The following is a 27,742-nucleotide window of genomic DNA, read 5'->3' on the forward strand; positions in this document are numbered from 1 at the left end:
ATAAGAATTAGATCTTTTTTAAAAGAAACCATCTAAGAAGAGCCATAGACACAAAACAGTGTAATAATCGACTTCCCAATAATGCTCCTCCCCTCTTTTGTTGTTGTTGTTGTTGTTGTTGTTTTAGACCTCATCTCAGTGTACACACCAGGCTGGCCTCACGCTTGCAGAGATCCCCCTGTATCACCACTCCCAGCCCCGCCCCCAATCTTGCCCCAGCTCTCTGACACTCTCCTTACTTTAAGACACCAGATTTTATGGCTTTATGATAATGTTGATATCTGTGACTAAAATGTCCTAGCTTTTGTTCAGATCTTCTGTAGAGCTTTGGGTATTTACAAACCTGTAGCATAGATAAATGTGTAGTCTTACTGTGTGCTGGCACACTGTTGAGTTTGCCATCCTACATGTAACCCAGCCGCCCTTTAACAAGTGAACACTCAGAAAAATACTCGGATAGTTTCTGTTTCCCCTCTTCCTGCCCAACTCTGGAAGCTCTGATGAAGTGTGGACTGTGATTGCAGAGTGAAGAGATTCTGATCGCACGGTCCATCCCAGGGCGTGAGCCATGATCGCATGGTCCATCCTAGGGTGGGAGCTGCTTGCGAATTGTTAAGCATGGCTCCTTGTCACCTCGGAAGAACTGCTGTGAGGCCCACACATTCTGTGCTTACTCCCTCTCCAGCACCCATGCTTGCCTGTGCCATATGCCCTTGTCCCCTCTATGTCTTCATTCTTTGAAGTTTTTTCCCCTCCCTGGATGTACTCTCCTATCCAGAGTCCTTGTTTCTTGCATTTCTTTTCTTTCCTATGTCTTTTGCTTCTTATTCAAGCAGCTTGACCGTCCTGTGGGCTTCTGCTCCCTCCCACAATAGCAGGGGTCTCACGTACGGCTACTCTGACCAAAACCTCATTCCTCCCCTAAACCCAGACCTGCACTGTTAAATGAGCTGGCTATAGCTCGCACATGTAGTGAAGAGACCCTGTGAAGACCGATTATTGCACACAGTGGGTCTACTACATTTCTGTCATGTCTACAGACTGTATGACTGTCTAAGGATGAGGAGGACAGGCCCAACTTGTGCCCACATGCATCTCTCAGGCTGCCCTTCTGACCACCGAACATTGTGACACTAGCATAGACGGAGGCCTACAGAAAATAGCATAGGTTGAGGATCCAGAAATAAACCTGTACTCGGGGTGGACTGACTTTCAACAGTGGGCAAGAGCATTCAGTAAGGACAGGGTTGTCCCTCCCACAGATACAATGGAGTTCACATTGAGAGAAGCCAAACTACTCTGACAGCTGTTAGTAAATGATTACATCCGGCAGCCAGAGGCAGCAGTCATCTGAGTGCCCTGCCTGTGGCGGGTAAGCCAGTCCTGGTGTATACTCACGGTGCAGTGGCTTTAGTAACACAAAGTAATTAAGTACTGATTACACTATAACATGGATGAGCCTAGAGAACATCTAATGGTAGAAGCCAGACACAAAATAGTCATTTGTTGTTTGACTAAATGGCTAAAATGATGACTTCTATGGAAATGCCATCACAATAATATGTAATAAACCATCAAAGGAAAATAAGGAAAAATGGTTCCAGGGAAAGGACTCGAAAGATGCCCAGCAAATGGATGCGTTTTTATTCTGATACATCTGGACTGGGGAAGAAGGCACATGGGTGTGAAGGGAATTGTTGGGATAGCTAAGTGAAGATGGGCAGGATGCATGTCGACAAGATGACCAGACTCTGATCCTAACTGCCCAACTCAGCTTGTCATCTGACTGCCACACTCTCACAGTGACGGACACACAGAATCAGGTTCTAAGACTCTTTCTTAACAGGCGGCATTAGATGATGCTGTGTGTACTAATATTGAACGCCATGCTTTTATTGAGTTTACAGTGCCTACGAGAACATCTTTGTTCACAGTAAATATATTCTAATATATTTAAAATCATGTAAAGTAGCAGCACGCCTCCAGCTAACTCGGAGAGATGCAAAGGCTGTCTCTATATAAAATACAGAGCTGCTGGAGTCGCGTGTTAGTAAACTTACATGAAAGGGATATCTCGGCTCCTTAGACGAGGTTTGCAGTTGATGTCAGTTTGAAATTGAGTGAAAATCTCAAGTTACTGGCCAAGTATGGTTTCTGTCTTCTTCCTCAGCAGCAGGAAGTGATGCCACCTCTGGCCAGACACCTCCTTTTGCTTGTAAACTCTCACCTGCTTCTCGACTTTGGGCTCACAGTATCTTACTCCCATTATAGTGCACAGTGCAGCATCTCCATGAAACTATATTAACCTTTGGCTTCTGTATACACATTACTGCTCAGGCTAGCCATCATTTGCCTTTAGGAATGTATTTTCATTTTATTTAAGTCTTTCTGTTCTCACTGTTTTGCAGTATATCAGATAACGTAATACACACACACACACATATACACATGAGGAATTTGCATATTAACTTCCCAGAGCGTGGCCTTGCCCTGGCAGTTCCTCCAGTAGGCTCTCCTCCTGAAATTCATGTTTGGCCTCGGGCCTAAGAAAGACCCAGCCTTGCTGAGAGCACCCTGAGCTAAGTACTTATCCTAGTTGTTGTGTCAGAGAGGTAATCACTAAATACTGTCCTGGGGGTGATAGATCAGCCAGGAAAGCCAGAGAATCTCTTGCTCTCTGCTTCTGTTTGGTTTCTGCGTTGCTGGGGATGGAACTCGAAGCATGCTAGGTAGCAAGCAGTTCTTGCATGGAGCAGCAGCCCAGCCCCAGGAAGTTCTTTCTCAATAGAATCTGGAGGTGTGTGGCCACACCGCCCGGGGCCTGTGGGTTTGTACCTGTTTATGGGCCAGCAGAGTTAAGGTCCTGTGGGGTGACTTCATGCCAATGTGTGCCGGCCCACTCAATTGCTTAACCACTTCTCTTTCCTTTGTGATGTTGATGGATGGGATCTCCACTAGACAGAGGTAACCGGGTGGCCTGTGCCTGGATGCTGGTGTGTTGGTGCTTGTCCGTTTTCATGAGGCTCCCGCCTGCAGGGCCATCTTTTGCTTTCTTGCTTGCATGAGATTGTTTCTTTGGTTATGCTGCCTTGGTTTGAATTCTTAAAACCTCTTTCTTTCTCCCCCTTTGGTGCACAGAGTAAATATTGCCTTAAGTACCTGTGGTTGGTCCAGAACTTATGGACTTTGTTTCAAGCGCAGCTCTCTGGTGGATCCTTTGCAGTTTTTGAAAGTATCTCAATGAGGAATTCAGAGAACAGGAAACCTTTAGCCAGACCCCCTGAAAGAGGCCATGCGTCAGGCAGCCTGTCAGTGGAACTAAGACCTGGCCTTCGTGACTCTGAGTAAAGACAGGTGCCTACATTCGGAGCAGGAGCTGAGTCAGTAAACAGCTTGTTTCCATCAGCGCTGACACAACAACAGAGCATCCACTGACATAGTAATAAATAGGTAGATTTCTTGCAAAAGTCTGTTTCTGGATTGCATTTCAGAATGCCCTTCATCCTAAATACCCTTCTGTGTTCTAGTCTAGGGTTAAGAATCCAAAAGGAAAGGTTAAAATTAGTATCTCAGAAGCATATGTATGGCCTTGAGAACAGCTGCCTTTCCTCTGCCTCAAGATCGCCACAGTATGAGTCTTATTTATTTATTCATTTATTTGCCAGTTGGAACCACTTTTCTTTTAGCTTTCCCTTTTATTTCTTTCTTTTTTTTTTTTTTTTTTTTTTTTTTGTACTACCAAGTAATAGTCTTAAGAGTGATGCCAGGTATTCTTAAAGTAAAACAGTTCTAAAGTTGGGCCATGTGTTTGGTGGCAGGAAAAAACTGAAAACGTTTTCTAATTTCAATGAACCCGGTGTTTAAGTGAAGAACAAATCACCTCTTGTCTTGGAATCTTCATTAGCTTAAAAACTGTAAAGGATCCATGAATTTTGAATGGCCGTCATAGAAGTGCTTAGCGGGTGAGTGAGCTGGGATAAATGTTGTCCGTTCTTACTGTCTGTGTTCTAATTCACTCGTATCTTTTCTATTTCCTGCTGGGACCTGTGCCCCTACTAGAAAATTGCCCAGGAACGAGAAAAATTTGCTGATGAAGGCAGCATCTTCTACACCCTTGGAGAGTGTGGGCTCATCTCCTTCTCCGACTACATCTTCCTCACAACCGTCCTCTCCAGTGAGTATGGACTTCCCACCCTGTCTGTCTGTGAGGAGCACACAGGAATGCACAAACAGCTCAGCTGACTGGCTGGGAAAGAGCTCCCAGCTTACAGTTAGCAGACTGTGAATCCTACAAGATTTTTTTTTCCTGTAATTTGCCTGTAAACTCGTTTGAAAGGAAAAGAAAACCTAAGGTGTCAAGGTAGAATTTCTAAAACCGACAACCTGCTGGGTTACCCCTGCTGTACTGGGGCTCTGTGTTCACTGAGGACCAGATGCACACGGTGACTGCTGCAGCATGGTGCCACTCCACACACCCTGTTTTCATGTGACATCTTCTTCCTCTAAGGAAACCTGGCTGGGTCATCCTGCTCATGTTCTTAGTCTTGGAATGATATTTCTAGAGACTCAAAGCTCAGTTCTCACATGTGTAGAACACCGGTAAGTTTCTGGTTGTTAAAAGTTAAACTAGGATCTGCAACTCTGTGGCACTTTCTCTTAGTGTGAAGTGTGATCATTCAGGAAAACTAAACAAAATGTTCATAGCTCTCTGTGTAGTCTGTTAAGATGTAACTCAGGCGAGAGTTGTATATAGCTGCAGGGCAGTGGCGAAGTACTGGCCCAGCACTGCACAGTCCTGGGTTCAGCCCCAGCACTGCAAAAGAAAATACCGGAAGTGGGCCAGAGTTCAGACACAGTGTTGACAAAGTGATTCCCAATGTTCTTCCAGCTAGGAAAGAGATGGCCATCTCACCTCGCCTCATCTCCTCACTGTCTCCTCTCCTGCCATAGCTGAGTTTCTGTAAAAGATAAAACCCTGAGTCAGGTGGTAGCTTTGAGATTGGGTCTCTTTATGTAGCCTAGGCTGCCCTCAAACTTGCAAGTATACACCATTCTACACAACTGTGTCCAGCTATGGGTTTTAACAGACGGAAGTCAATTTATGCTGTGACTAACTACTGTCAGCCTTACTCTTTCTGTGTAACTGCTAACAAGGGAAAGAAGAACTAGACTTCTGCTGTGTCACAGCTGTCTGTGGGGTGCCACTGTCAGAGGAATATATGCGGCAGCCCAGTGCTACAATGAGAGTACCCATTAACATCGTTATGACAACCCAAAATAGTGTACCTTGGCTTTTTTCTTTTTTTTTTTTTTTTTGTTTGTTTGTTTCATTTATTTATTTATTTATTTATTTATTTATTTATTTTGAGACAGGACTTATCTGTGTAGCCCTGGCTATCCTGGAACTCACTCTGTAGACCAGGCTGGCTTCCAAGTCACAGACATCTGCCTGCCTCTGCCTCCCTAGTGCTGGGACTAAACGTGTGCTTTGCCATACCCAGCCCACACCTTGACTTATTTTTAAAAAATATAAATCATTTTCTGGGTACGAGTGTATACCTGAGTATATGTGTGTATGCCACGGGTGTGCAAATGCTACAGAGCCACTCACTGTGGCTGCCGAGAACTCAACCCTGATCCTCTGTAAAGGCAGCACGTGCCCTAACCACTGAGCTGTCTTTCCAGCCCCTGTTGAGCTTTTTTCCCCCCACATTTGGAAGTTTTTTTGGCTGCTCAGATTCTTCGTGCCGCTCTCAGATGTACTGATGCTGTACGTGTTTCCCACACTTTCACCTATAGGATGTACCATTGTTGCCTTTACTTTACAGACGTAGAGGCTCAGTAGACAAAATGTTCCAGAACTTACCCATAGCCCCACTGTGAAGGAGTAGACATTTTCCGTAAGAGCCTAAACTGACCAGCCTCTGGGCTCCTGCACCTTGCTGCCCAACTCTCTGTGTTGTGGTGTAGCTGGGACTCACTCACTGCCTCTCTTTCCCTAAGGCTGAGCTGAGGCAGGGCTCTGACAGCAGCACAAGCATCCCTGCAATGTTAATGCTGCACACTGCGTATCCACTTTATCTAACGAGCTGCCAAGGAAAATATCCCACAGATGGTGCGCTGGGGTAGGGCTGTGGGGGGGCAAGGGGCCATTACAGCCTAAACACAGTAAATGGTTCCCAAGCCATCCTGGGAGAGCGCAGACAACTCCCTAGGTCTCAAGAGTTAGTACTGCACCCTCAAGATGGCTTCGTGGGTAAAAGCACTTGTCACCAAGACTGGCAACCTGAATTCAGTCTCTCCAAGCCACGGGGAAGAGAAAACCAACCCCTTCTGACACCCTCACACTCGTGCACACACACACAGAAGGAGAAGGAGAGAGAGATGATGGATGGATGGATGGATGGATGGATGGATGGATGGATGGATGGATAAATGGATACATGATAAACAGGCATTGCTAGTCAGTTGGCATAGAACTGGAACATGAAATGCATTCGTGTATTTATTTTTCTGATAAACAGCAGGTATCTGGGGCCATAAAAAAAAAAAAAAAAAAAAAAAAAAAAAAAAAAAAAAACAGTAGGCCAGTAGGAAGGGTTCACCCAGCTGAGTCAGGACCTCCCATTTGCTGAGTTACTGGCACTCAGTGGGTGGACTCCCACCAGCCCTTGGTGCTGCCAACACTGTGCCCTAGCAGACTGAGGCGTGGGATCCCAGGGCCCTTGAGAAGCTGTACACTATTGTCAGAAAGGAAATCTAAGAATTATGTGTGGCAGATTATTCTTTTTCAATTTACCACACCTCAAAATAAAGCCGGGGAAGCTGCTTTCCTGAAGAATTATGTTGTGCAGAAATAATGTTCATTCTCATGCAGCCTTTTTGGCAGTTTGATAAGAAACATCTTGTACATAAAGTAAGTGACATTGACTTCTTACTGTTGCCCATACAAGACTTGGGTAAAGGGCCTTCCTTGGCTAGCTAACCACTGAACAGCTATCCTCCTGTCTTATACACACACACACACACACACACACACACACACACACACGGGGGGGGGGGGGGGGGGGGCCGGGGGAGGGGGCGGGGCTCAGAAACCTTTTTCTTCTTAACGTTGTCTTTCCTCCTCAGCCCTACTCTCCACTTGAGAGTCTGGCTCATTCATTGTTTACCTTATTTATTGTCCAACCTAAACCATTAAGTTACATCACAGCGACCACAAGTCTGTAGTGAGAGCCACTGCGGGTAACTGCAGTACATGAAGAGTTAAGCAAAGACACAAAACGAGAACATAAAATATATTGGGGTTGCTGTGTTTGTTTGTTCCCCAAACAGTCTTGCTGTTGGTATCCTAGGCCAGGAATAGTCTTTGTAGCTGTTAATGTCTGCAGTCTGCAGCTGTGCCGGCTAAGTGAGGGAGACAGGGTTTTTAAATTAATATATTTCATAACACGCTTGATTCCTTATGCTAATTCGGAACCTGTGTGTTGTAGCCTCCCCTAGGCCAGATTCACAGATTCTGCTGTTTACACCCCATTTCTCTGGTCTGCTTTGATGGATTCACTTCAAATTTTTTTTAGCATGAGCGTCTGTATTAAGCAGACTGTCTAGTAATTATATTTAAAATATTTACTAGCTAGCTATTCATCAACAAAATAAGTTTAGATTCTTACTAGGCAAGGTGATTAATAATTATTATTAAGTAATTTCCAAAGAGCCTCTGATCCTTAAAGTAGGCTAATAAGAATCAAGCGAGAATCCGGAGGCACGGTTATTAATGGCTCATTACCCTCACGGTCCAGCTGCAGCGCTGGCTCATGGTTTTAAGATGGACGATGGGCATTTCTCATAGCCAAGAACAGAGAAATGCTATCAGGATTTATCTAGAATGCTGAATATTATTAATTTGGGTCGTTTTTACTAATGCTATACTATATAATGACAGTGTAACTTAAAAATCTGGCTCTTGCCTATTGTCAGTCGATTTTACTTTGACAAATGACTATTTATTTTGTATTCTTCTCTCCATATCTATCCTAATTAAAATTGTTAATCCCGTGAGCTAATAACATGGAGCAGCCTTGGTTGGGGAGGCGATGGTAATGAGGCATTTATAACAGCTCACGATGAAGTATCTTCCTTGCTGTTCACTATGAAGCTTGGGAAGCCACCAGAGAGACCCTGTGACGTGCTCAGTACCTGGGGCTTTAACGTTCCTGTAGCTCTAGTGATGGTCAGGCAGAACGCAGCGAGGTCTGGTTTGGGCTCTTTTAGATTTCAGGCAGTGAATAAAGAAGTTGAACTGTGGTTTTCAGCAGCTGAATTTGGCTGAGTAAATATTAAATCGTCTCATTGTTTTGCATATTTCTTACAAATACATACACCTGTTGGACAACTACAATAATGTTGATTATTTTAAAAATCCTTTCAAATATGCAGCATGTGAGGTCATGTCTGAGCAGCTGTGTGTGAGAACAGTATGTCGTTTCTGTGGCCCCAGCTCTCCAGAAACTAGATGTGTCACATCATTATATCAGCCACCACCCAAGGGGTTTGATTGGGATGAATGAGACCAGATTCTTCTGGAAGGATGCCTGACTCATAACAGTGTCACATGGACTTTAGTGTCATGCCCTGTCTCTCTCCTGTTACCTTGGGGCAGATTGAAAGTTACCCCTCTCCAAATCACAGATAACTCTTCTGATTACTGTCCCCTTATCCTCAGGGCTGTCCTGTCCTCTTTGTCTTCTACTAGTAGCTGGGAAGGTCCCGTGGGAGCTTAGTTCTCAGCGTTGCTCTGTTTCAGGGCCCTCGCTTGTGGCCTGTAAGCCCTGCTTGTCTTGGGAGCTGGACTGGAATGCAGTGTCGATGCCTGTCTGCATACCTGTCTCCGCGCCCATCAGCATGCCTAGCCTTTTACCTTAACCTTGCAGCTCCCAGTGCTGTGGATGCTCAGGCTGCATAGTTGGCTCTATCCTTGTTTCTGAAACAAGTTTTTTAAGGTGCCATTGCAAGCTGAGGATGGGGGCACATCCTAGGACCCCAGCATTTGGGAGTCTGGGGCAAGGTTGAGATCAGCCAGGATATATAGTGAATTCAAGGCCAGCTTGAAACAGAGCAAAACCTTGTCTCAAGAGATCAGGACAAAGAGTACTGCCATTGAGTGTTTTCCCCAATTACCACCGTCTATCCTAGAGAAGCTAGCAGCGCAGTTTGCAGCACAAACAAGTACTCCACGGATATTTGTTGGTTAGATAAATTAAATTTTATGAACTATTACTTTATACATATTAAAATTATATATTTCTGAACATACCTTCAGCTTCTTGATTAATATTTAAAAGTATTTTTGCATTCATATTCTCTAGTGTATATAAACAAAGCCAGAAAATTAATTATAATAGTCAGAATTTTTTTTCTAATGGGACACTTAATTGAAAACCAAGTAGCTTTTGGATACCAAACAGAGTAGCATATCAAGAGGATCCCCTTCAGACTGAATGGTTAAGTAGCAGATCGGACCCTTTTACTAAAGCAGCTAAGTCTAAGCAGTGAGGTGACAAATTCCATCTCAGCCCAAGCCATTGCCTTGGTTGTTGAACGTCTATTTTTGAAATGAAGCCACACAAAATGAAAAGAAGGTTGAGTCGGTGAGCATTTTTCTTTAAGCTCTCTGGATACAAGAACGGGATTCTGACACATGGGCAGATGTAATTTGGGCACAAAACAGTAATGAACCTGAAGAGTGTACATTTATGCTGTGGAACCTGACCTTATGCGGGTGTGACACAGGATTGCTTCATAGAGTCCCTCCTGCGGGCACTCTGGAGAAATCTAAGCTCTGACATTTCTGGCACAGAACACACTTGACAGCACAAGCAGTGTCAGAATGGCCCAGGTTCAGAGATGGGAGACGCAGCTCTCCGGGAGGAAGTCCAGACTGGCTGTCGACTGTCAGCCAGAGCCGTCAGTCTTTACGCTTGTCTTCACGTAGGAAGCTGGTGGTGGTAAGCATCCAGCTGGAATGTATTTTATAGCGAAAACAGCAGTGGAAGAAGTTGTAGGTAGACTGAGTGTTTATACAGCTGGAAGCTGGAGAAATGCAAAATAAATAAATTACATATGTATAATTTATATATAATATATCATATAATATATATTATTTTGTAAGAGGTCTTAAAGTTCAGAATCTCTTGACATGATGTATTTCATACTATCAATATTCAGAAACCTGAGCAATTGATCGATTAAGCACACAGCATTTCAATGAGGAGTAAAGGTCTCCTCCTCCTAGGATTTCCAAATACCAGCAAAACTGGATCAATACCAATTTTATGTCTGTTCTGAGAATACATTAAATTTGTAATTTACTGTTTAGAACATAATAGAGCAGAAACTTGGTTCTTCTGAGTAGAACCTCCCAGTAAGTGCTGCCAGAAAAACCCAGCTTGGCACCGTGTCTTGGATGTCTGTAAGTCTCAGAGCGTGGGCTTGTCTAGGCAGTATGCAGAGTGTAGGCATTGTGACTGAGCAGCTTCCCCCCAGTCTATGGAAAGGTTTCACTGTGTAGACTGGGCTCCATCCTCTGAGCTGTCTGAGGCAGTCCTTTATAACAGGACGTGGAGACGAACTAGTACATTCAGCCCTATGTCACATCCCCAGCACACATACAGAAACACCTAGTATTGATCACCTCTGTGAGAGGCAGTTTGTTATCCCTCTTCTCCCTTGAACTACCGCATCCTCAGAGTGTTCCCCAACTATGTGTGCAGCTGATTAACTGCTTGACCTTTCCATGTGACTGACGGCTCCCGACTTACTCTGGGCAGCCTTCATCAAGCACTTGGTAAAGTTTCTATCCTTTAGCCCACAATCCTTTCCATGAGTTTAGACTAATGAAATAATCACATATAGAATGATGTTGGTCTTTAAAAGTATATTGGAAAAGAACTCAGGGTGGCTGAGTTTTTTGGTTAGCTCATAAAATAGTGGCCTGAGCCAGCTACTGTAAACCTATGTAATACGTTCAATAGCATTCTTTTTTAAAAGATTGGTTTATTCATGTATATGAGAACACTGTAGCTGTCTTCAGACATACCAGGAGAGGGCATCAGATCTCATTACAGATGGTTGTGAGCCACCATGTGGGTGCTGGGAATTGAACTTAGGACCTTAATATAATGTATGTAATACAGAGATGTGGCCAGTAATGAAAATGTTCAATAATGTATTGAATCGAAATTTACCCATTCTATGATTCCATATTGGAAAACCATGTATGTTTTCACATGTCATGAACTTTAGTATTTTAGGTAGACTTTTAGTCTTGTTTCTCCAGGAACATTTCTAAAATCTGTATTCTCAAAGGTAGAAACAAATTTCTTATTTTAATCATTTCAAATTATATGACATGAAAAACTCTGTGTGCGTGCGCGTGTGTGTGCGTGTGCGTGTGCGTATGCACGTGGAGCAAGCACTCTACTGACTACACCATCTCCCAGCCAGGCAAAAAGATGCCTTTAGTGATGTGATGCTGTTTCACAGTGTGTGGTTGGGCTCCACTTGGGTATGATTAATGGGCATGTACAACTGTCCAGCCACAACAAAAATAACCAGAAAATAATAGAATTTACCCTTGCTGGCATATCAAGTTACTAAATGGTAAGAAACTAAAACATGATATTGTCAAAAAGATCGGAAAATGTTTTAAATTATAATTCCAGCACAACCCAAAGAAAGAACTTTAGTTTAAATTTTATTCCATGACAATATTTTTCTATAACAAACTATAGTCTGGATGGGTTTTATGTTCTATTTAGCTTTCTGTTTTCTCTCTTACTCCCTTGTGTCCTGGAGACATCAGACAGCACACACACAGGCTGCTTGCTAAGGAGAACAGCCAGCGGTGACTTGTAGATAACGTGTTATCCCGAGTGACCTAGTTTTGAATGTGGAGAAGTTCATTTAATTCCTCACTCTACCTTATGGGCTTGAGTGGAAAGTTTCAGGTTTCTTTTTAAACTTAAACTGGATAAGGCTCTAGAAAAAAGTACCCTGATGGCAAAGGACTGACTCAAAAGGCGTGAATTCTAGATAGTTCCATAATCCAAACTCCTGCCATAGGCTTGACGGCACGAAAGCTCCAGGACATGTCCTCTCCTCTGTCCTTGTCCACAGACCCCACAGACCAAAGCTCTCAGATCAGGGTGAGCAGATGTCAGACAAGCTAGGGTGACTCCTGAGTCACTGGTTTCTCATCCAGGTTTGGCTGCAGCACCATGAGCTTCTCCCAGGAACAACTAACAGGGTTTTGGCCACCTGCTGAAGGCCACCACTCTTCATATAGTTGAGGGTGCTTCACCCTCTAAATCCATAGGTCAGCTCTAGTGTCACTGTCCTCTTGGACGGTGATGTGCTATGCATGGGCCATCTGCAGACCCACTGGGTGTTCAGGTCTCAAAGGGGAGGGTTGTTGGTGAAAGCCGTATCTAAGCATACACCGGGCAGCTTCTTTCTAGACTCTGCAGCAAACTCCTAGGAATCCGCACAGCTCCTCACTTCTACTGTGTGTTCAGCCCACAGTGAACCAGGGCTGGTTCTCTTTCCTTATTTTCTTCGGCCTTTGTCCCTCTGAATCCCACTGATCCCTCTCTTCCTTGAAAGCCTCAGGAGAGATGAGGCATCCTGGATCCTGGCAGGACTTGCCTGGGGTCTCGAACGTGTTGAACTTTTCTGTGTAGCTCAGATAAGTGTGGGGGGCCAAGTGTGATGAAGCATGCCTGCAATATCAGCACTGGGAGGCTGAGGCAGGAGGATTGCAAGTTTGAGTCTAGTGTGGGATACACAGAAGGACCCTGCCTCAAGACTGAGGCTTCATATGTAAGAACCAGGGAACCATGCAGATACATAGCCATTAAAAAAAAAAAAAAAAGCAGGTTGGTTTGTTGTTTGTGTTCTTCACCAGTGAGGCCCTCTTCAACTCCAGACATGGCTTGGCTCACTATAGCGCAGGAGCAACTAAAGTTGTCTCTGGAGAAGGGATTCTTCTCCCTTCCTGCAGCCCCTAACTCAGCACCAGGGGCAGAGCAGAGGTGAGAGCCCACAGGCTGCCTAAGCGCTGACCGTGCAGAGAGTTTTAGCCCTTATACTTGCTTATGTCTGGTGGTCGAAAAAGAGGCCCATGAGTAGGAGCAGGGGTCCTGTGAGGATCTGACAGCTCACCGACCTGTGGGAGATTGCATTGCAGGTTAATCACTATGTTGGTAGGACGAAGTCTCAGTTTCCAAGTAGGGCTTGAGCTCTTACAGCAGGTGACGTCACCACTGCGCTAGCCCTTACAACACTATCTACAGTAGGTGACCTCATCCCTGCACTTAGCTCAGATGTCAGACTCTGAGACTGGGACAGCTCAGCTGGACCACTCCGTTTTCCTACACTGGCCACCTTTGCCTGAATGTGACCCTGCAGGTGACAACCCTAGACTCAGAACCTTCTGGGCAAGAGTTTGACTGTCTGCTATGTCCATTTTACCTTTAAAGCCCCCGAGTCATCGTTCTGTGGACATTTCCCTCTCTCCCGTAGGCTGCTCCCTTACTGAGTAATACTGAGATAGAACAGTCCCAGATAATCATCTGGATGCTGTGTTTGGAGGGCTGCTGGCCAGTGCAGTGAGTCACTTGTACATGCTGTGGCACTGGAACCCAGGCATCCCCAAGGCATCGGTAGTAATACAGCCATGTTAGATGACTGGGAGCCAACCCGTGAAGATCCCAGCCAACACCTGGCTCCTTTACAGGTTGCTGAGGCTTTAGCAGAACCCCGATGAGTTCTCTGAAAATTTGCTTCCTTGGCTTCTAAGACTTGGAAAAGGACCAGGTTAATCCCCCAAGTGGCTGTCCTCATTCTGTTGGACTTCAGGATAAAGAGAAAAAGAGGCCCCAAACCCTGTCCTGGATAGAGGGAAATCTGAGGAGTTATTTAGGGAAGTTGAGGCATTGGAGCAATCGCAGCAACCCTGCTGGTCCCCTCAGCACCCGCTGCAGAGCCCCACCCCCACCCCACACCACCCCCACAGGCCCCTTCCAGCAGAGTGGGAGGGGGGAGCCCAGTGGGTTTCCAGAGTACCTATGAAGCATTCACTGTCACAAATAAAACCAGACCGAAATAACCAGCCTAGGTCAATGAAAGGAGAATCCATCTGCTGCTGCTTAATTGCCTTTAAAACGATTCTGAGGATATTTGCATTTTGGAAAGCATTCTTCAGAAGCCACAGCTGTGGCACACTTGACAGAGGAATGCTCCCTACCTCATAAAGGACAAGTGTTTCTCCAGACATCCTCCAGCAGCCAGTACCTGAAGCATTCAGAAAAATCTAATTTTTTTTTTTAGTGTCTTTTTTTTTTTGTCTTTTTACATTTCTTTTTTTTAATTGGGTATTTTATTTATTTACATTTTAAATGTTATCCCTTTTCCCCATCTCCCCCCCCATCCATAAAAAAATATGGAACGCTTCACAAATTTGCATGTCATCCTTGCGCAGGGGCCATGCTAATCTTCTCTGTATGGTTCCAATTTTAGTGTATGTGCTGCCGAAGCGAGCACCAGAAAATCTATCCTTAAAGCCAGGAGTGGCAGTGTGTTTGGGATCCCAGCACTCAAGAGGCAGAGCTTGGGCATATTGAAGTTCAAGTTCCAAGACAGCTTACGTTAGAAAAAGATGCTACCTCAAAATGAACAAAAAGAAATATCTAATACTAACAGAACTTTTAAAAATGATTTATTTTTGAGACCAGGTTTTGCTCTATAGCCCTGACTGATCTGTTCTGCTGTATAGACAGACCACTCTGGCCTTGAACTCACAGAGGTGTGCTTGCCTCTGCCTCCCAAGTGCTGAAATTCTACCACACCAACTCTATTTATTTTGTTTATGTATGTGTACTTACATGGCCCATTGTAACGGGACCAAAAATCGCTGAAGGGAAGACCCCAGACTCGGTATGCAAAAACAAAGTATTTACAAAAACAACCAGCATGTGGGCGTCACCCATTATCTAAATAGGCCTTCTTACATGGAACCAGAACCAGGGAACTCTCTAGAAGGATTAAGTCATCTAAAATTTCACTGGTGGGCTCTAGGGGGTCCCAGGTGGTCAGTGGTCTGCATTCCTATGTCATGAGCATTCAACCATGTGATGAAATAGGGCTGCCCTGCACAGATGGCCCATTCTGAGATACAATATTTCCCCATGTTTGTGGTTATCCCCGGGCTGTTCTTTGGGAGGGGTTTGTATGATCTTGTTCTGGATTTTATGGTCTGTTCCTAGAGCTGTTATCTTATGACCTAGTTTCTGGGACTTATGGTCTATTCCTGAAGCTGGTGCCTTAAACAGCCTTTTTGGAAATCAGGCCTGGTCCTTAAGATGGAGACAAATGGGGCTTATATTGTTCTCTCAACATCTATGTAAATGCCTGTGGAGGCTAGAAGATGATGTTGGGTCCCCTAGAGTTATAGGTGTTTATAAGATGCCTGATACTGGTATTGGGAACCAAACTCAGGTCGTCCAGTCCCTCTTACAGGGTTCCCCCTCCCCCAACCCTACAAAGAGTAAGACACCAGGGCATTACACAGTAATCTAGCCCATTAATTAAAGAAATGTAGTCTTGTCTGGCATCATGTGATAACCTAGACCATAACTTAAAAACAAAGAATGTAGCCTTGTTCTCAAAAGCACATCAAGTCCAGAAGTAATTGTATCTAAAATGTTGCTTTGTGAGGTACCGCTTACTTAGGGTGCCTCACAAATCAACCTTTGGGATGCTGAAGATCTCAAGCAAGTCTGAGAGTCCTGGTAGGAAGAGGATAATGGTTCTGGGAGTTTGCAGATCTGTGGTTTTGTTTTTGTTTGTTTGTTTGTTTGTTTTTGTTTTCTTTTTTGTTTGTTTTTGTTTTGTTTTTTCTCCAGCAAATGAAACTGTGTTAGCTTGTAAGAGCTACAGAGTAGATTGGGGCTCTTACATAAGAAAGTTAGTTAACATAGTTGGCAGAGTTTGGGTCTCAGAAGTGGGGACTTCCATCTCAGATAACCAGAGACTGTCTGATCAGCTATTCAAATATAGCAGCGAAGGCAACCACTGAGACTCAGAATCCTCTGCTACTGCAATTCAGTTACCTGTTGTAGCCCAGAGTCCATTATAAGCAAGAGTGATGTATATGGGTGGTTACTCTTTGACAGGAGAACCAGAGTAACTGAAAGTCAGCTTGCTTAGAGAGCAACCCATCCCTTTGTTCGTGGGTCCATCAGTAACTGAATGGCAGCCCCAGGCAGCACGGGACTCCCCCTCTGTGAGAAGAGTATGGTTAAAGGTCTTCCCCCACCCCCACCATGCATAAGCTTAGTAAGCAAAGTGGCCCCAAAGGGGTGGCTACTGCTCCTGCCATCTGAATTTTGACTTGATGCATGCAGACAGAAGACACTTGTTTTTTTCTTATTACTGACTCGGAATGTTTAAAATGTGCTCAGGGTAGTATAGGGTTGTTATTGTTGCTATCATTAGTGTCGTGGTATGAAGCTGTTGTGAAAATAGATTTGTAACTAGATTAGACCTGATACAGCTCCACAGCCTAGCAGCAAAAGATTGTCATGTCCATTTTAATCCATTCCAGCATGTGGCTAGACCATAGAAGTCATGTAGGAAATAGACTCCGTGACTCTGGAAAGGGAAAGCCCCACTGTTCACTCTGTGGGTAGCCTCAAGTTCAAAAGAATGCCCCTCTAGCCTTCCTGTGGACGCAGGTCATGAGTTACCATAAACCTAGGACCCCTGAAGCTTGCCGGCCAGCTAGATTTTACAACCACGGTGAATTCTGCACTTAATGGGAAGCAGGGCGGCTTCCCAGAGAATTCCCCAACAGCATGTCTTGAAGGCATGCTGTTCTGTGGCTTGTTTGTCTTGCATGTTTTCACGTGGTTGGTGGAAGACTGAACAGATTAAGGGGATTCCTGATGGGGGACCTACATTGATGTAGGTCCTGAGCATGCTCAAATGATATTGTACAGGACAGCAGCTGTGGGGCTTAACCTCTGTAGTGCCAGAGGACAGTAGGTCAGCTTTCGTGTGTCCTTGCATGGGCCTTAATAAGCCACCGGAGTAGCTCCATAGACAGCCCATGCTTGGCTCAGAGGACCCAAGCAGGACAGAAAGTCACAGGAACTTGTACATATAGGGTGCTCTCTTATTGGTAAAATGAATTTAACCTTAGTTGTCAGAAGTATTAACCATGATTTGATGGAAAACTCATTTAGTCACTTAAATAATTGTGCATATACCTTCGTGAAACTAAAGGACAGTAAGAATAAAAGACTGTGGGCCCATCAAGGTGGCTCAGCAGATAAGGGCACTTGCCACCAAGCCTCCTGTCCTGAGTTGAATCCCTGAGAGGCACATGGTACAGGGGGGAACTGAGTCCTACAAAGCTGCCCCTGATTCCACGTGTGTGCTTTAGTCAGTGCACACACTGCACAGATGCTCCAAATATAAAATTTTAACTGGAGCTGGCAGGATGGCTCAGCAGGTGAAGGTGCTTGCTGTCAAGGATGACAACAGCATTCAATTCCCAGAACTCATGTAATAGAAAGAAAGAACCTACTCCTGAAAGTTGACCTCTGACCTACACACACACACACTTAAATAAATATAATGGAAAGAGAATAAAAGACGACGCTAAAGCTGGAATCACAAGCACCCCACGCTACTGTGCAGTGCAGAGCGACAGGGCGTGCGTGGGCACGCTGGGCTGGCTCGGGCAGTTTGTAGTCATCATCCTGTTGTCCTCCCGACGTGCCTGCTCTCTGCTGCTGCTTTCCTGTTTACCTGCTCCTTAAACATCGGCTTCTTCCCATGCTCCATGCTTGCCACAGCCTTCTCTTTACCCCTCAATTCTTCAGGGGGACAGCTTCATGTCTGACTTCTTGCCACTGACCACACAGAAGCAGCCCCCAGCCCTAACCTTCTAACCTACAGTCCACATTCCCACTGTCTCCTCACCATCCCCATCAGAGTATGCTTCAGAGTCCCTAAACATGGCAGCAATTTCATTACTTCACCCCTTTCACATGGGTTTAGTTCCTTCTTTTATATGATATACAAGATACCCAGTCGTAAGCCAGTCACACAGTCACCCTTTTCCCTGTCCACCCACCTCAGCTAACTGACCTTACATTCCACAGTCGATGCCTTCCTCAGGCCCTGCGGATTCCTCCTCTCTCTGTTAGCAGTGCCCACACCTCAGTTCACATCCTCCACTTACCAGAGCTGCTGCGACCTGCTCTGAAGCTCACCTCCCTCACAGCTCATCCTTCACGCTGGCCAGACAAATCCTTCCTAAATGCCCAGTTGGACCACTATTCAGGGTCTCCATATTGTCTGCTCTCACTAAGCCCTCAGGCATCACAGAAACTAGGCACATAGCATCGGTGAGTGCAGGGGGCCTAGAGAGAAACACCGGGGAAGAATGGGAGAGCATGGTTCATGTTCAGAATTTTGAACGACATGGCACAGCTCCGAGAGTCTGGGTCTGAGGTTAGACCTGAGCCAGGTCTAAGCTGCCAACCAGCGTGTCTACAGGTTTTACTGAGAGGAGCACCCTGAGCTCTGGCTTTGTGGAGACTGACGCAGCACCAGCTCAGGTCCTGTTTTGTCTTCCAGTCAGAACATCTCAGCATGAAACAAGTGTGTTGTTCCAAACGAATGTGTCTCTGTGTTCTTACTGGGTCACAGCGTGAGACTCAGGCCAGGAATCGGTTGCTCAGAGTCCAGTTCCAGGCTAGCCACGGACTGTGATGCTCTCACCCAGCAGGGTTAGCTACTCTGAGCCTCAGCTCGCTCCTCTGGGTGCTTTTGTTCTGCTTTGTTTTCGTTGGTGTTTTAACTCAATATTTTACTGACTTCATTATATTCTAAGCAGTAAGGTGGCTGTATCTTTGATAAAATCTAGCCATTTTTATCATTTTGTTTCAGTGACAAAGAGGGCTCAGGTATGGCTCCTTTAAGATTTAGAGAGAAAAAGTTTTACATACTTATCTGACTCAGAAAATTAACCGTTTTCTTCCTCTTCTGTCATGCAATAGATCCAGCAGATGGCCTATGGGAAGTTTTTTGGAATTTTTTAGATTTCTTTGAAAGATGAATGAATAATTTTTTGCTGCATGTTTAATTCCAGTGACATATGATAATGGACATAAACTGTTTAGCCACACATAGTAGCACATGCCTTTAATCCCAGCACCTAGGAGGCAGAGGCAGGTAGTCCTGTGAGTTCAAGGCCAGCCTGGGCTACAAAGCAGGTTCCAGGACAGCGAGGGCTACGCAGAGAAACCCTATCTTGGAAAAACCAAAAGGGGTTGGGGGGGGGAGGGTCAGGGGGCAGGGAAGATTGCTCCTAACCAGTAAGTCTGTAGAAATTGTATTAAGGGACAGACTCACTGTTGACCCCACTGTTTGATAATGAGAAAAATAAAATGCTTTTAAAGAGAAGAAACAGATGCTTGGAATGATGCCGTCGTCAGCGTGGGTGACCTGGTTTTTTAATAGTAATCCTAACACGCTTTTCCAGTCCCTGTATGGTCTGGTAAAAGTTTCAGCAATGTCTCCATCTGTGTCCATCTCTAACCCTTGACATAATTACTTTCAAAGCCATTACTTAATTACTTCCTGGCCTTTGCGGTGCCTGATATCCTCAAGACTGAAATTAGATTCTTTACATTGCAAGAGGAAATCCAGAAGAGCTGAGAGGGATTGTCCCTGTGAGGAAGAAGAGATTCCAGTTCACGAATCAAGATTATTGTGGCCAAAACTGGTTCCAAACACCCTCTGGAACCCATCAGCAGGAATCTCATCATTCTGGGTCAACAGCCCTCCAGCTGTTAGAGTGAGAACCTATAAATCGCATTTCTTGAAAAGAAGCCAGACAAAAGTGCTTGATACTTACCTGGGTTTTAGGCATGATCCCAGTGTTCAGATATTAAGTAGTCTATCTGAAACCTTTTACCTGATTCCCTACTCACCCCAGTCGATGACTGCAGGTTGCTGACCCTGGCAGAGGGTGAGAGGCCAGCGGGGCATCAGGAGCAGCTCCCGATCTGTTCATCCCAAAGCCAGGTTGAAGCACATGGGTGTCATCTTCCAGAGCAGCCGCTAGCAGAGGGCTAGCCCAATGCCACCACCTGCCCTGACGTTCAAAGCTGCCTTCTGCAGAGCAAATCTGTACCTGCCCCACCCCCACCCCACCCCCTCGCAGCCCACAGTCTGGACCACTCTCAGGGCCCATTAAATCTGACCACTCAGATTTAGTTTTTGGTAAATCTTATGTGTATACATGTTTTGCCTGTTTGTATGTCTATACAGTCCTGGTGCTACCAGAGACTAGAAAAGTCAGAGCCTGAAGTTACAGATAACCATGTGGGTGCAGGAAAGCGAAATCAGGTCTATTACAAGAGCAGCCAGTGCTCTTAACCACTGATCCATGTCTCCAGTCCTGTTTTGTTTTCTCCTTTAAACCTTCGAGATTGCAAGTACAAAATCCACCAGTAAATAGATTAAATTATCCATCTTAATGCTTGACTCAAGCTGGGCATGGCAGCTCCTGCCTTTAATCCCAGCACTGTTAAGTTTGAGGCCAGCCTGGTGTACATACTGAGTTCCATGCCAGCCAGGGCTACAACATGAGACCCTGTCTCAAAACAAACAAACAACAAAAACCCCAAGTTTGACACTAACATCTTAGCAGAAGATTAGACAGAACATTTTTGAAAAGTGTCACTAGCCAGGTTGTAATGGCGCACGCCGTTAATGCCAGCACTCAGGCGGCAGAGGCAGACGGATCTCTGAGTCTGAGGCCAGCTTGGACTGCAGAGCAACCTTGTGTTGAAAAAAATAAAAGAAGGAAGGAGAAAGATGCCAATGAACATAAAAATCGAATTCTCCAAGTGGTGCCCTGCTCAGCAATTGTAGCCCCAGCCCAAAGAACAGTCGTTACGGACCAGGGATGGCATTGTGCTGGGGAGGCTGAGGCCAGCGGACCAAGAAACAGAACAGGAACGAGTCTGTTGGATGCCAACATCAAGTGAATCAGACAGCTGGAAGTGGACAGGCACAGCATCCACCACAGCAACTGGCAAGCAAGCGCAAGCCAAGAACTCTCCAGCCAGCTGCCTGGGGCTCTGAAAGGAAAATTGGCACCCAGGAAGTACTGCTGTTGACAAACTCACAGTGGGGGCTTGGACTCTCTGGTTATGCATGCTGTGCGAAACTCCTCTGTGTCTACAAATAATCCTCATGGTTTTGGTTAGTTTGGTTTAGGGGTTCGTTTTGTTTGTTTAGTAAAAATGATACTGAAAATCTCCTTAGTGGTATTGGGGAGACTTTGAGTTATTTTCTAAAGCTCTGCAAGTTGGAAGCACATAAGGGGGAGGGGGGAAAGTAGATACCTTCGTTTTCTTTACCAGAATACTTAATAGTGCACAGGAGAACAGCCATTAATTTCCGTTTCATTATGACACATGAAGTGTAGTAATTGCGTTTTCATTGATTCTGAAACACTAAAGCCTGGTGGAGGGGCTTTAATCACTCAATTAAGTATTTCAAGCTTCGTGGAGTTATCTTGTTTGTTGTTGTTGTTTTTGGGGGTGGTAGGAGCGGGGTTTAAGCTTCAACTAAATTTTAGCATTTAAGGATGCTTCACTTGGTGTATGAGGCCAGCCTGTTGACGTGGGAGCTGAATGACTTACAGTCTGCCTCCCCATCCTACCAGAGAACAGAGATACTGACAGCCTGAAGCCCCCACAGCAAAGTGGCACATTGCACTGACTGACTAAAGCAGTCTGGAAAGCTAGCTTGTTTAAAGGCAAGAGCCGAGGCCTAGACTCTGACCTTCTTGCGTTGCAACAGTATGGCTCATCCTAGACAGGGTGTCTCGATTCAGTAAATAATAGCATATTTAAAACATGGTGTGCGAGCTTAGCATGTATAACCAGCAACAACCAAAGAGTGCGAAAGAGTATCCTACAGCCGATGGCAAAGCCGAATTATTTAAGGGTGGTTTAGAGCACTGGCTACTCCTGCAAAGGATCCAGGTGTGATTCCCAGCACCCCTCCACCCCTACTGCTGTTAATCCAGGCTTAGGGAATCTGTCGCCCTCTTCTGGCCTCTATGAGCACTGTACATACTTAGTGTGTAAACATGCAGGCAGGCAAAACACCCAAATACATACAAAAACAGGAAAATGTACTTTTTACTGGTCACAGAACCATCTTGGGGTTTTAAGGAGTTAACACTTGATCTAGACAGTGTCCTTTTCTGGTTTGGGCATTATTTTAGGGTTAAGCCATTTTTCTGGAGTGACTTGGGTTTTGACTGCTGTGTTCCTTCCTTTCTCCTTCTCCACTTGCAGCTCCTCAGAGGAACTTTGAAATTGCTTTCAAGATGTTTGACTTGAACGGAGACGGAGAAGTAGACATGGAGGAGTTTGAGCAGGCAAGTCGTGCTGACTTCTGTTTTCGGTCTTTCTTGGCCAGTGGGGAGTGAGCATAAGTGCGGGTACTAGCGGGAACCGTGGCAACCACAGACTTGCCCGAGAAAGCTTACGCGCACGTGGAGGCCACTCTTGTTAGTCCCCAGGATGGATGCTTCTCACAGACTGAAGACATTCCCTGCATCTTCTTATTTGATACCGACTCCGTGTACCATATATTTAGACATCAGGAATTTGCATGTAAGCCTGGAGAGATGGCTCAGTGGTTAAGAGCACTTGACACTCTGAGAGGATCTAGATTCAATTCCCAGCACCCCCATGGTGGATCATCAACACCCTAACTCCAGGCCTAGGGGACCCAAAGCCCTCTCTGGCCTCTGCGACACCTGCCGTACAAATGGTGCACAGTCATCTACGCAGGCAGAGCAGCCATATGCATAAAGTAATTTAAATCAAAAGAATTTTTGGACAGCCATGCCACCTCTTGCCACATCTAGAGTAGACTGGGAATGTGGGATGTTCAAACTTAATAAGACACAGACAGTGTTGCTGTAAAGATGACTATTCTTGCACCATTCCACCCCCACCAGCCCAAACAAATCCTCTTTCCCTGAAAGCAAGCTCTCTAGGAGGCTTCCAGTCATAAAATTGCCAGGCTTCCCAAGTCAGAATCCCATTCTCCTCCCCCTCGATGCCACTACTCAACTGTCTATGCCTCAGTCTTCTCATCTGTAAAATGGGGATAATAGGACATGGCTCCTAAGGTGGTTGTGTTGTACAGTGTTCACACAGACTCTGCAGGGGTAACCTCTCCTGTGTCTCATTATCCTGAGTCTAAGGGTGGGAATATGGTTCTGTTCTAGGTTCAAAGCATCATTCGCTCCCAAACCAGCATGGGCATGCGTCACAGAGATCGTCCAACTACTGGGAACACCCTCAAGTCCGGCTTATGTTCGGCCCTCACAACATACTTTTTTGGAGCTGATCTCAAAGGGAAACTGACCATTAAAAACTTCCTGGAATTTCAACGTAAACTTCAGCATGATGTTCTAAAGCTGGAGGTAGGTGTTGCCTGGACTAGGATCCTCCATGTCCACATAAAGCCTGGGGAGAAGGGCCTCTAGGCTTTCTTGCAGTCTCCCTCCAGCCATGAAAATGGATATGGGCTTTGGGGTTGATCTGTAAGCCAGGAGCAGATGGGAAATGCCACATTCTGCAGGAATTGTCGTGGAGCCCTGTGGTTCTAGGACACAGAGATGAAGAGATTTTCAATCTTAGTTGTCTTTGGATCCCCCATTTAAGGAGAAAGAAATGTGGGTGTCAGAGCAGGCCTAGCCCTAACATGCTTCCCAGTGTTGTGCTCATTACATGGAAGGCACCAGAATGTAGAGAGGAGACGAGGTAATAGCCCTTCCTGTGAACGTTTGCAAAGGCAGCAGCAGCTGGAGGCAGACTGTCAGGATGAAGTCTGTGTGCTCAGTTGCAGAGGCGCTCGCTGTGCTGGGAGATTTATATGCTCACTTCTCCACTCAAGATGGAGACAGTCATGCTGTTCAGGCCCAGATGCCCCGCCATAAGAGTGCTAATGTTTTCACATTGTGTCCTGACCAGTTGGGTTTGGGGGGTTTGCTATTGGTTCTATTCAGAGAATTCGTCAAATACCTTCTATCTATGATTTTGCCTAGAGATTTAAAACGCCCTAATTTTTAGAGATTTTTTTAAATTCCCTTACAACCTCCTAATTCCAGCATAATCCCTGCTTTAATATTGTTTGAAATTTCAAAACATTAAATAGTGTCACTAAAAGTACACGAAGAGAAGGCTCCCACTTCACTTAAAGCCCGTACATTTCTTCTCTGCACTCAGCTTTCCCATCTCTGCCTGACTCAGTTACAACAGTTGGGCGAATCACAGCCTAACTCCCTGACACTCATGATCCGAGGCACATAGAAGGCCGAGCAAAGCGGGTCAAGCTTTAGGGTTGAATCCCAGCACTTAGAAAGCTGAGGCAGGAGGATTGCCATGAGTTTGAGGCCAGCCTAGGCTACATAATGAGTTCCAGACCTGCTTGAGCTCTATTGTGAGACCCTATCTCAAAAAAAAAAAAAAAAAAAAAAAAGCAGCAAGCTGGCACTGTGATTCTGGAGGGAGGGGCAGGAGGATCAGAGAGTCAAGTCATCTTCGGCTACCTGGAAAGGGCAGGGTCATCCTGAGCTACATGGGACCCGGGAATCGATTCCTACAGTTCCGCAGGACTTCTTCTGGAGGCCTGTAATCACTAACAAGCACTGCACCTGCAGTAAAGGTCAGGAGAGAAGCCGCAGAGCCAATCTCACTCACCCTGACTCCCTTGTGCTGCCGGAGACGAGCACACAAGGCTGAGAAGGCATCAGGAGAGTCAGGCCAGCGTTAGATCTCAAAGCTTCTCCTCCACTGCGCCCAGAGGAACACTTCAGTCTGGTGCATCGCCGAAAAGATTTAACAATGATTGAAGCAAAGCAATTATGTAATCAGCTCTCATGTAATCAGAAAATTAGTCATAATGTCTGTGTTTAACTCTTATATTACATTTATTGATTGATTTGTGGGGGTGGGACCAGAAGACGGCCCATGGGGTCAATTTTTTCTTTCCACCATGGGTATCCCAGTGCTCTCACTCAGGACATGAGGCTTCATGTCAAGTGAGTGCCTTTACCCTCTGAGCCGTTGCTCTAGCCCATAATATTCTAGTTAGGTGCCATTTTGCTTTAAAATGTTTTTTGAGATGAAATCTCACTGTATAATTCTGACTGACCTGTCACTTACTGCATAGCCCAAGCTACCCTCAGTCACCAAGCTCTACCTGCCCCTGCGTCCCCAGTGCTGGTGTACGCCGCCATGTCTGGCAACATTTTGCTTTCTTTAGTCATACACAGAGGGCTGTCTTTAGGAAAACCTCAGGACTCTGATTTTTGCCACTTACCATGGTAAACTTGCAGATAATCGAGTTTAAAGTGGAACTTTTCAGAATAGAGAAAATTAGTCATTTGAGCCTTAGGATTCTGGAGTATTGTGTGTAGATATTCATGTTTTCCCAGCCTGAGTATCCCGTACCCACACATTTGGTGACAATGATATCTTAGACTTTCAATTTACTTTTTTTTTATTTTAGAATATTTGCATATGTGTATCTTGAGGAGGTGGAAGTTTATATTGAACTGTATATTTTAAGTCTAAAATATATACATATATATGTATATATTATAATATATGTGTACACTAGAGATGCTACAATTATATGTATGTCTGAATATCTGTGTATATACATATATGCAGCATGCATATATGTAAAATTTGTATTCTAACTGGAATATTTCAGTTTGTTCCTCAGTACAGAAGCCAGTAGTAGACGTCATCCAACAATTTTTGCAAAAGCACTGTATATTCTAGACTTTATGTCCTATGTGTAGACCCCTGGAATGCACACCAAACTGGTCTTTGCAAGCATCACGACACCTGGGAATGTAAACAGTTTACTTTCTTACCTTTATAGTTATCATTTAACACAGAATATAGCTCCATACAATGCAGTTACAGGATAAAGCTTCAGTACCAAGGCACTTTAAGCAAACCTGAAAGAACAATGCAGTCCGCGCAGAGGGTGAGCAGGTGGAAGCCAACCCCAGTCAAGCCGAACACTCCTAAATGCTCAGGACACAGGACCTGGACTTTTTTCAAGTTAGCTGTTCCTCAGAAGAGGGAGCCAGTTGTTGGTTTTATTGGGTGGAGGAGGGGCTCCAGCCTAACAGTTACTGAGTGTGGTGTAAACAGTTACCCTGAATCCGTTCTTTCCACATAATGACACAGCCCAGTGACTGGGCCTTTGGACCTGTAGCTGTCTTCCTCAGACTCATCCGTCAGTGTGTGTCTTCTTCTAGATAAGAATCCCTTTGGGGAAGTCTAGCTAGCACACAGCGCTGGCCTGGGCACTAATGAGCCGATGAATTAGCTGTTTTCTCGGAGCCTGGCTACTCATTCATAAAATGGTTACGTGAGTCAGTGTTTTGTTGTGGGCTGAATCGTGTCCCTCCAAATCCATATGCTATAGCCTGTTACCATTCGGACTGGGAATGCTGGGTCCCCAGCTCACGGCACAACTCTGAATGACGTGGAGCTTTGGGAGCTAGAGCCTGGCTGGCAGACGCGCGTGCCCAGGAGCAAGCCAGTGGAGGTCACACCCACCTCTGGTTCCAGCTTAAGCCTGCCTCTGCTTCTTGTCCTGGACCATGTGAGCAGACCTCACCCCATGCTTTCCCTGACACTGGCTCCGCCCACTGCATCTTCCCACCATGATGAAAACCACAAACCAAAACCTTTTCTCCCTCAAGTTGTTTCTGTCAGGTTATTTGGCTGCCATAATGGAAAAGTAACACACAGCCGTAACACCGCTGTCTCAGAAGATGGTCATATTCAGAGACAGTACTGGAACAAGTAACTAGGTCCTAAGAAGGCCACTGGATGGGGTCCAGATCCATCTGACCTTTGCCTTTATGAGAAAAAAATGGGCACATCAAGAGACCCCGGAGCACACATGCACAGAGAGACGATGAGGGAGAAGCAGTCTGGGCAGCCACCACACACCGAGTGTGTAGCACTTAGACCTTCCAGAACCCTGAGAAAATGGGTTTCTGCTGTTTAAGCCACCCAGTTATTGTCAGGGCAGCCCTGTCATACTAGCTCAGGGCTGTGTGCCCCACAGCACCTGGCCAGTGCGGTGCCTTAGTGTGTTCACAGTGGTGTCTGCTGTCGTTCTGCCTCGGACAGACCACAGGCAGCTGCACAGGAGGCATCCCAGCTGAGAGACCAAAAGGCTGTTCGTTCACTTTGAAATGTTTTCTGAGAAGACATCTGGAAATGGCAGCAAGCGTTGTTTTTTATGAAACACTTCTAATTTCACTTTTCCAAGTTTGGGTGATTTCCCCCTTCACTGAGCATGAAATAAAATCTCATCATCCCTGCTAAGAGGCGAGTGGAGATGATTAATAAATCTCAATACCTTTGCTATGGGCTTTATAATTCCATCCTTCTTTCTGTCTCTTACTAGTTTATTCCGTGGCTTTATCTCCTTTAAAACTTGAGATCGAGGAGATTTATGGCTCCATTTTCCTGCCTTTTTCTCAGAACAGCAGTTTTGAGAATAAAGGAAGTTTGATCCATCACCCTGCGTTTCCAGA

At 45.3% G+C, this 27,742-nt stretch overlaps 1 protein-coding gene and 1 non-coding gene across 3 annotated transcripts in view; one reads left to right on the forward strand and one right to left on the reverse strand.

Annotated features, from left to right (window-relative positions):
* Micu1 (mitochondrial calcium uptake 1) overlaps positions 1 to 27,742 on the forward strand; it is a 156,929-nt gene that overhangs the window by 70,042 nt on the left and 59,145 nt on the right. For both annotated transcript variants that reach the window (XM_034523998.2, XM_076916794.1), the window contains exons 6-8: positions 4,060 to 4,174; positions 22,449 to 22,531; positions 23,393 to 23,590. In XM_034523998.2, coding sequence (XP_034379889.1) covers positions 4,060 to 4,174; positions 22,449 to 22,531; positions 23,393 to 23,590 — 396 coding nt within the window. The remainder of the gene's footprint in view (positions 1 to 4,059; positions 4,175 to 22,448; positions 22,532 to 23,392; positions 23,591 to 27,742) is intronic.
* Positions 14,495 to 14,601, reverse strand: LOC117724982 (U6 spliceosomal RNA). Its single transcript, XR_004608855.1, has one exon. It is a non-coding gene; the product is annotated as a U6 spliceosomal RNA (small nuclear RNA).

The sequence above is a fragment of the Arvicanthis niloticus genome, chromosome 20 (genome assembly GCF_011762505.2).
Source record: "Arvicanthis niloticus isolate mArvNil1 chromosome 20, mArvNil1.pat.X, whole genome shotgun sequence".
In the NCBI taxonomy this organism is placed as follows: domain Eukaryota; kingdom Metazoa; phylum Chordata; class Mammalia; order Rodentia; family Muridae; genus Arvicanthis; species Arvicanthis niloticus.